Raw genomic sequence first — 10,084 nt, forward strand, 5'->3', positions numbered from 1 at the left:
GAAAATCTGATTTGTTAATTTCCTGTTCCCTTAACCCCTGAGTGTCACATTTGTTCTCTTGGCTACTGACTTAGGGCCAGCTCCTGTACCATAACCCAACACACTAGCCCTCGACCCGTTGAAAAGGCCACACACATGCGCATAACCAATCAAAGAACCAGCCCTCAACCCAAACGACTGCCCCAAACAAGCAGAGCATCCTTGGACAGTCCTCGGAAGCTGTATAGTCACCGTTTATTTATTTTTTTGGATTGTACTGAATGCGAGTGTGATCGGGACTTTACTGCTTTTACTGCGTCATCGAGTTCACATTCGGCGCAGTCAGATCTCCGTCGACTCGATCCTCTCCAGTCGAGTCGGAACCGGCCACGGCGGAGCAAGTTGGTGCAGATCCAGCAGCTTCATCTCCTCCGCCGGAGGGGTGGGGGAGGTGAGCGATATAGACAATGAAACGGGTGTGGGGGCGTCCAGAGTGGCCACTGGGGGCGGCGAGGCGGGCGAGGCCAGGGACGGAGTGGCGATCTGGGCTCCCAGCTTGTCTACGCGCTCCTCAAGCACCTGGTTCTTCTGCAACATCTCCACGTAGCTCAGCTGCAGCTGCGCTTGGTACTTCAGCACCCGCTCCTTCTCGTCCTGCCAGGTTTGGCGTTCTTGCGCAAAGGTGACGGTCTGTCGCTCACGCTGCTGCCGCTCCAAACGCAGCTCGCCCTGCAGACGCTCCAGCTGCCGCCGCAGGTTGCCCGACTCCTGCCTCTGGACCTTGGAGTCGTCGCTCTGCAGCGTCAGCAGTGGGTCTGAAGAGGGCAGGGCGGGCAGTTGGGCGAGAGGAGGGAGGGCGGGGAGAGACGTGGGCTTCTCCGGAGGGCTCAGAGGGGACAGGAGGCGCTCTCGGCTGCGGGACACCACCAGCTGCCCCATTTCAGCCAAACTGGGCTCGCTGGAATGACTGGTGCTGCTGCTGCTGCTCAGCTCACTCAAGGCTTTCTTCAGCCGGCTCACTTCTGTCTCAAACGCGCTCAGTTTGTCTCTCAGCACTGTGACCTGTAGGAAAGACAGAGAGAGAGATGGACTTTTAGTGTGTGCAAAAGGAAACGGTCTCAAATCTCAAATACAGTCACCATCTCATTTATGTTTTTCACCATTTTTAATCCCAAATATTCCAAGGGCTCTCAGTTAACTTGGGCCTCACAAGCTGCATGCATAATAATTATAAAACAGTTTAAAATAGTTCAGATGGAGTACAAAGGACATGTCAACTTCCCAAAAAGTTATTTAACCCTTTAATGCATACCTCGTGTCTTTAGCGACCCGGGACCTCATGCATTTTTTTGAGTATCAAAAAATAAATAAAATAAATACAAAAAATGGCAAAAAAATATATATATATATTTTTTTATATCTGCTTAATTACCAAAAAGTGTGTACGGTCATTAAAGTCCCGAGATAGGTAATAGTGTCACTTATTTTTTTTATGATTATTTAATATTCTATAAAAGTCGCAGGATATATATTCATGTGTTTATTACTACACAAATGACTACTATATCACATTGATTTTCATACAAGTTGTGAATTTAATATTATCGCAAAAACAGAGCCGCGTTTCCATCCAAGGGTGTTCATAAAGATGAAATCGTCACTTCTGGAGAAATTGTTGCCACTACGATTTTTTATTAATACAATTAAAAATGCGCATAAAAAACATTGCTAATGTTGAGCTATCAATGTCTCATACGCGTGTACACAAGTTCTAACACAAGGTGGCGCTGATGTTTCAGCGATTGACTTGATTTACATTGACGAAGATGCAACGTGGAAGTAAACTATAGCAAGTTTAACACATGAACCGTATGATTTGGCTTTTGTCATTTGGGTGGGCTACTGAAATGATTAAGTCGTGCGTCTATTTAGACTCAAAAAGTGCCTGATAAAATACACGTGTGTAAATTACGTGTAGCTCAACATGTGTTGATATATGAAAAATAAAAAAATAAAAAATATTATATTAAATTATTTTCAAATTGACAAATTGAAAGTTTGGCCCTATCAAAGCATTTTGTAGATCCATTTGTGATAGATGCACATGCCGGGTAAGACCCGAAAATGTAAAAATGTTTAGTGAAATACTCATGCATTTAAGGGTTAATGTCACCAACCCATACGTTATGTAATTTTAATGAAAGGGGATTTATTAGAATCATAACAGTGAGATTCTATTTTTGTGAACCTCTCGTTGTGGATTACAGACACTCAAACACAGAGATGAGGGTCCAGTCTGTACCTCCGCCAGCATGGTCTGTAGTTCAGCCTCACAGCGCTCCAGCTCCAGGGTCTTTGTACAGAAGGACTCTTTCAGGCTGATTTCGGCCTCTTCTCTCTCTCTCAGCTGGGCATTGAGATCTTTCAGCTGGCCTCTCAGTGCCACCACCTCTCCGGCTCGCTGGGTCACCTCACCCTGACTGTCACGCAGCTGCTGCTTCAGGAGAGAGATCTCACCGGCCTTCTGGCACACCTACAGGGCGAACATTTGATGAGAGGATGTGCATTCAATGTGCAGTGCACGAACAATCCATGTTTCTGCCGGCTTATCTGTCTGATGTCCAGGATGCTGTAACTACTACATGCACTACAAACTGGCATAGAAGAGTGCAGAACAGTGCTGTTTGGGACAGACCATATGTCCGATTTTGGGGGTGGGAGGGTTCGTTGTTAATACCCAAAAGTTGTTGGGGGGGGTCATTGTTCATACCCAAAAGTTGTTGAGGGGGTGGGGGGTTCATTGTTCATGCCCAAAAGTTGTTGGGGGGTTTGTGTTGGAAGGGTTTGTTTTAAATAACCAAAAGTAGTTGGGGGGTTCGTTGTTCATGCCCAAAAGTTGTGGAGGGGGGTTCGTTGTTCATGCCCAAAAGTTGTTGAAAGGGGGGTTCAGTAGATCATGGCCAAAAATTGTTGTTGGGGGGTTTGTTGTTCATGCTCAAAAGTTGTTGAAAGGGGGGGGGGGTTCGATGTTCATGCCCAAAAGTTGTGGAGGGGGGGGTGGGGGGGGTTTGGGGGTGGGAGGGTTCGTTGTTAATACCCAAAAGTTGTTGGAGGGGGGTTTGGGGGTGGGAGGGTTCATTGTTCATGCCCAAAAGTTGTGGAGGGGGAGGGGGGGTCGTTGTTCATGCCCAAAAGGGTTTTCAAGCGGGGGTGGGGGTGGGGGATCACCAAACTAGGTCACGCAGCCTTAAAGCCCAGGGTACCCCCGGGCAGTCCTAGTAGTCAAGGGCCCCTGGGCACTGGCCCCATTGGCCCGGTCGGTAATCTGTCCCTGCTCGGAGCAGGTCGGTTTGGTTCCTGGCGCACCACTCTTCAGTAACAAAGATGGCTGAAAAAGTTGGCGGACCTGTTTCGCTATATCGCACACATAAAAAAGTCATTGCTAAAATATATTTGATTCACATTTCCTGCAGAATATGGAGCCCATTACTAAAATCAAAGACAGCTCAAATAATTTAAAACAGCAAGCGGCTATTTGTATATGTCATAGTTCAATCAATAACACTGCTACTTGCTAATGCTAGTCAGAGACAGGTGGTATAAGGGGGAGGGGCATTCTCATGCTAGAGCGCTTTTGTGAGTGTAAAATGAACCATCAATAGACGTTTGGTTCGTCTGGTGTACATTATGCGAAAATGTGCTTCATCAACATTTCAAAGCACACCTCAAAGCTCATCAGTGTTTAGCGTAATCAGATTACAAAATAATTAGTTACTGTAATCTAATTACTTTTAAAGTAATACAAAAATAAGTATATTGCATTACATTTGCATTTTTACCCACTCACCTCCCACTTGGTCTCCTCGAGTCTGGGCAGGATGTCGGCCTGCTCCTTCCTGTAGTCCAAACACTTCTTCTCCAGCTCTTCTCTCTGAGCGAGCAGCAGGGTCATCTCGTCCTGCAGTCTGCATTTGTCCTGCTGCAGACGGCTGATCTGCGCCTGCAGGGCCTGCTGTGTGCGCTGAGCCCGTCGGGACACCTGCTGCAGACGCCCAGCGTAGTTCTGCCTCAAGTCCTCCATCTCGCGCTCCCAAACACGCTGCTTCTCCTCGAACACCTGCACGATGGCCGCCTCGCTCTGGTCCAGGTTACGCCGCATGTGGATCACCTGTTCAAACACAGCAATGGCTGGGTGAAAACGCTTTTGCGCAAATCGGGTGTGTTTAATCTCAAACGCAGCATCTTTCAGTATCATTAGAGTGAATTCAATTGAAGTATCAAAGCAGTATGAAAATTAACGCACAGTAGAAAGCAGTTCCATACAAAGATATCCCTGACTAAAATGCCAGTTTTGGTGGTGTAGTGGGCTAAAGCACATAACTGGTAATCAGAAGGTTGCTGGTTCGATCCCCACAGTCACCACCATTGTGTCCTTGAGTAAGGCACTTAACTCCAGGTTGCTCCGGGGGGATTGTCCCTGTAATAAGTGCACTGTAAGTCACTTTGGATAAAAGCGTCTGCCTAAAGCATAAATGTAAGGTCCAAAGTTAAAAGTGCAACCATTCGATTTTAATTATTTTTGGGAACTAGTCATAATTAAAGGCGAAGTATGTCATTTCTGCGACACTACGCGGCACCAAATGGAACTGCAAATATATCCCTCAACCCACCCCCCCAAAAACGCTTCTAAATACGCTCCTCGCCTGCCATTGTTCAAACAAAGTGAGAGCCCCGCCCCCAACTCACGCCATTGGTTGAGTAACATTGTTGGGGTCTAAACGGGTCGCTCAAAACAATCGGAGCATTTTTCATAGTGCCACAGGGACACGGTGAATCGCGGTGCATTTTGTGGCCCGTTCTGCATAACGTGGCGGCTCATTTCAGCTTAACGCGACCCATTCGGCCCAATTCACGGCCGGCCCATCCGGTTCTCCTGATGGGCAGTCCGCCCCTGAACGGCCACTGACATTCATATAATAAACAGGAGTGGCTTTTTGCTACGTCTTATTTACCTTCCTGAAACATATGCATATAACACAGACACTGATGTATTACATTTCTTTCCTCCCCAATTTGGAACGCCCAATTCCCAATGTGCACCAAGTCCTCGTGGTGGCGTAGTGACTCAATCCGGGTGGCGGGGGACGAATCTCAGTTGCCTCCGCGTCTGAGACTGTCAATCCGCGCATCTTATCACGTGATTTGTTGAGCGCATTACCGTGGAGACATAGTGCGTGTGGAGGCTTCATGCAATTCTCCGGGGCATCCACACACAACTCACCACATGCCCCATCGAGAGCGAGAACCACTAATCACCACCACGAGGAGGTTACCCCATGTGACTCTACCCTCCCTAGCAACCGGGCCAATTTGGTTGCTATGGAGACCTGGCTGGAGTCACTCAGCATGCCCTGGATTCAAACTCGCGACTCCAGGGGTGGGACACCGATGTATCTTAATTTACAGCAGAATATCCTGATTCAAATTAGCCCAAACACAACATAATATGATACGTAGATCTTGAAATAATCCTCAAAGAGTGTACATGGAAAGATGATGCACAAAAAGCCGCTCAACATACATTTTGTGTGTGTGTGTGTGTGTGTGTGTGTGTGTGCACACGTATGTGCATGTCCAAGACTTTGTGTGTGGAAACCAAGTGTGCCGCACAAGCCCTCAAAAGTGAAGCCAAAACGTCTCGATCGCCCCCCGGAGACTGGTCCTAGTATAGGTCATAAACCCCACCTCCCCATGTTATTCAACGGGACGTGAGACCAACTAAACAATTAAATTACACTTCACATATCTTTTTTCCAAAGATAGTTTCTGTCATTTACTGTCGTTTCTATCACGTTGATGTCATTTCAAGTGTTTGTTTTCAAAATAAGTTTGTTTTTAGTTATTTGATGCTATAAAAACGGTGCTGTGACATCATGATTGACAGCTGTGATTGACAGGTTCTCTGATAAGAAGTAGTCACCGAAGCACCAACTGACTTTTTTTCGGGATCTTCGGAGGACTGAGGAGATTGAAGCTTTAAATGTCATATCTAAATTTCTATAATGAATTATTTCACACCGTCATAAGTCAAAAGTCAAAAGTGCAAGGGCGTGTGCTTGCGATTGATTCAGCGAGAGTGAGGGCGGGGCCTTGATTTCGCGGCTTTACTTCCTGCTCACTACTGCGCAGGTCTGGTCCCCAAATCGCAACTGCGCAGACTCAAGTCCCAAGATGTCAGCGCCATATCGGGACACTGGCGGCTTCAGTTCTCACCAATGGAAAAGAGCGAAGGGGCGTCGGCCATCTTTTTTTACAGTCTATGGTGCAAACACATATCCACATATGTGCTCATATAAAGGATTGTGATTCCCCTTGAACACTTAATATTTCTGTATTTTGTCGTCTAATCTATTCATTTCTAATAGTCGGTCATTTTTGACCGGGAACACAACAAGTGTAACAAAGTGAAATAAAACCAAGAAAAAAAGAAAATGTGTTTTCAGATACCATATATTAACAAAGTCAAGGAATTATTTTCCAACTGGATTAAGAAAAAGTCATCCATGTGCTGAGTGACTCCAGCCAGGTCTCCTAAGCAACCAAATTGGCCGGTTGCTAGGGAGGGTAGAGTCACATGGGGTAACCTCCTCGTGGTGGTGATTAGTGGTTCTCTCAATGGGGCGTGTGGTGAGTTGTGTGTGGATCGTGGAGAGTAGCATGAGCCTCCACATGCCGTGAGTCTCCGCGGTGTCATGCGCAACGAGTCACGTGACAAGATGCGCGGATTGACGTCTCCGAAGCGGAGGCAACTGAGACTCGTCCTTCACCACCCGGTGTTTCAAAAGTATAGACACAAGACGTAAACATTATATAGGTAAACATGATTTTAGTGTGATAAAATCTCTCTTTTACCTGATTGTAGTGTGAAAATTTTGTTTATAGGTTAACCGCCGTTGCGTTGCCATGGCAACAAAGTTGTCAAATTGGACATCATTTTACACTGAAAAGGTTAGCAAGCGATTTTATCACACTAATCATGCTTACATTCATATTATTTACGTCTTGAGGCTACAACAAGTGAGTATTTTAACGTTTACGGATTGGCCCCATTGACTTCCATTGTAAGTGCCTCACTATAACCCGCATTTTTAAATAAATGAGGGATGAGTCGAAAATATTTTCTGTGGCAATCAACATTATGCAACAAATGCAATTGAGCTTAACTGATATTGAACACGGAATAATCCTTTAATTTGTGAATCTTTTTCTTTTGAACCAGTTCAAATAAATCAATTAATTTAAATGAATCAGACTTCCTGATGCTACAGTATAAGAGAGAAAGAATACATTTAGAAACATCATGGCGCCACCCAGTGGTTGCTCAGGAAAACTGTGGCTATTGTTTACAAGGTTTTGTCACCTCACTTACCTCTTGCTCTCTCTCCCACAGACGGTCTTCCAGATCTTGTATGACATCATCCGAGGACGGAGACGGTCTCAGAGGTGCAGGAGCGTCGCTCAGGTGACTCAGGCGTTGATACGATGAAGAACTCTTGCCTGAGGAGGAGCGGCCGCTGTCGGACGCACTCAGCCCGTTCTGGTAACCTGGCTTGTCGAGTTTCTCCAGGGCGATGGAGCCTAGCCGGTTGATGTGGCTGGTGGAGGCACTGAGCGGGCCGAGCACAGGCGGAGGTCCGTAGCCTGACCCAGTGTAGGTGGGCAGACTGGTGAGGGAGTTCCTCCCGGAATCAGACAGACTGCCCTGCCCGGGTCTGCTCGCGCCGGTGTGCGTCCCTCGGCTGCTGGGACTGTCCTGCTCCCACTGGGCCCCAGAAGCGCTCTGGACCCCCTTCTCTCCTCCGCTGCCTCCACTGCCACTGCTGCCCGGATCCCCGCCCATCCCTGAGCTGGTCTGAAGGGGGCACACCAGGTTCTGCATGGAGTGAAAGCTCTTGGGCACCACAGGTTTGAAGGCTGACGGACGCACCAGAGAGTCGTTGGTCTGTAGAGTCAAAAACTTTAGAGTTACTTACAACATACCATAGTTATGGTTTTCCTCTATTATTACTATGGTTTTATTACAAATACCATTAAATATGGTTACTGTAGTTTACTAGATGAGAACTACAACTACCACAAGCATCTGACTGTATGTGGCTGACGACACATAAAACCATTGAAGTACTTATATAGCAACTTGTTAGTAACAACATACTTTTTTATCCCGTTATCTCCCAATTTGGAATGCCCAATTCCCACTACTTCATAGGTCCTTGTGATGGCGCTGTTACTCACCTCAATCTCGAAATCATTAAACTTCTCAGTCAGCCTGACTAATTCCTTACATTTCTCACATGTGAATCCCTCACTGCTGACGGAAGAAGCTATAGTAAACATGCGGCATGCAATGCAGGAAGTGACAACATGAGCGGATGCCATGACTTACCGTAATTGTTTGTTGATGTTATGGTTGTTCTTTTTTATATTTTTTTTAATTTAATTTATCCCCTTTTTCTCCCCAATTTGGAATGCCCGATTCCCACTACTTAGTAGGTCCTCGTGGCAGCATGGTTACTCACCTCAATCCGGGTGGCGGAGGACGAGTCTCAGTTGCCGCCGCTTCTGAGACAGTCAATCCACGCATCTGATCACGTGACTCGTTGTGCATCCGTGGAGACTCACAGCATGTGGAGACTCATGCTACTCTCTACACACAACTCACCACACGCCCCATTGAGAGCGAGAACCACTAATCACCACCACGAGGAGGTTACCCCATGTGACTCTAGCCTCCCTAGCAAACGGGCCAATTTGGTTGCCTAGGAGACCTGACTGGAGTCACTCAGCACACCCTGGATTCAAACTCGTGACTCCAGATGTGATAGTCAGCGTCAATACTCGCTGAGACACCCAAAACCCCTGGCAACAACATACTTTTAGAAAAAAAACACTGCAGCTTTAAATTTCACATTTGAGGTATAAAATCTAGTACTTTCTGTACCTGTACATGCTCCAGTTTTCCAGACACCGGCAGGATGTTGGGTGGGTTTTGATTATCGGGTTTGGATTTGCTCTTTTCTTTGTGCTGTGGTGGCATTTGATGACTGCCGTTTTTGTTGTTATTAAGTACGATGTTGTTACCGCACAAGTCCAGACTCTCTCCGCGCCGGTGACCTTCCCTCCGTAACCCGCCGTTGGTGAACACAGCGTTCGACACCAGCCTCTCGTCATTGACCGTTTGCTGGCGGTTAGCGTTGTGAGGCGCGGTGCGTTCGGAGTCTGCGTGATTGCGAGCGTTGCCACGGTAAGCTCTCTCAGCGTTATAGCTGTGTTCGTCGGCGGAGACCCCCTTCGCCTTAGTGCTGGGCTGGGGGATGCGGTCAGCACTAAAGCTGCGGTCGTCCAGTCGTCGACGGGCGGAGTTTGGAGGCAGTGCGGCTGCCAGTGGGCCATTAGGAGTCGTGCGGGTGCCCACGCTGCGCATGGTGATGGGCCGTTGACTTGACGCGCCGCTCCCTACACTGCCCATGCCAGGAGCCGCGAGCTCTTCACTGCGCCACCCTCAACGCCAACACACAGGGGTGTGAAGTGAGCCAGGTCGCACACACACACACTGCAACAGGACAGAAGACGGGTGGTTAGTTCAAATACAGTGGAACACAAACAGAAGAAAGAAAGTCATACGGGTTTGGAACAACATGAGGGTGAGTAAATGATGATAGAAGTTTCACTTTTGGGTGAATAAAATCGACTTGGATGAGCAGGACAACAAAACATGCTAACATACAAAATAGTTCCAAGTGGAATGAAAATGAAGTGCACTACACCAGTGAAAGGAAAGGTAATCTAATTATGATATACAGTGTCATTGTAAATAAACAACATACTTGTGTCCAAAGAGAAGTATAAACACAGAAGCGCTTCCTCATGTTAAAGATTCACCAGAACTTGATCCGATACTCAAACCATTCCCAACATAAAGGACGGAAAGAGAAGTCCATCTCAAGAACTTCTCAAAGTTATAGTCTTGTGAAGCCCATAGGCAGACCGGCTAAACCGCACCCTGATAAGGAGTATATCTCTTTGGAGTTAATCATTATCTACA

The 10,084-nt window shown here is 47.0% G+C and overlaps 1 protein-coding gene across 1 annotated transcript; it reads right to left on the bottom strand.

Moving 5' to 3' along the window:
• Positions 1–321: 321 nt before the first annotated feature.
• On the bottom strand, positions 322–9,508 carry LOC127642983 (leucine zipper putative tumor suppressor 3-like). The gene is made up of 5 exons (XM_052125482.1): positions 8,981–9,508; positions 7,400–7,981; positions 3,827–4,147; positions 2,282–2,512; positions 322–1,041 (listed from the first exon to the last, which is right to left on the bottom strand). Exons 1-5 carry the CDS (start codon positions 9,506–9,508, stop codon positions 322–324), a joined length of 2,382 nt encoding a protein of 793 aa, XP_051981442.1.
• Positions 9,509–10,084: the final 576 nt, after the last annotated feature.

This window comes from Xyrauchen texanus, chromosome 4, assembly GCF_025860055.1.
Source record: "Xyrauchen texanus isolate HMW12.3.18 chromosome 4, RBS_HiC_50CHRs, whole genome shotgun sequence".
Classification (NCBI taxonomy): domain Eukaryota; kingdom Metazoa; phylum Chordata; class Actinopteri; order Cypriniformes; family Catostomidae; genus Xyrauchen; species Xyrauchen texanus.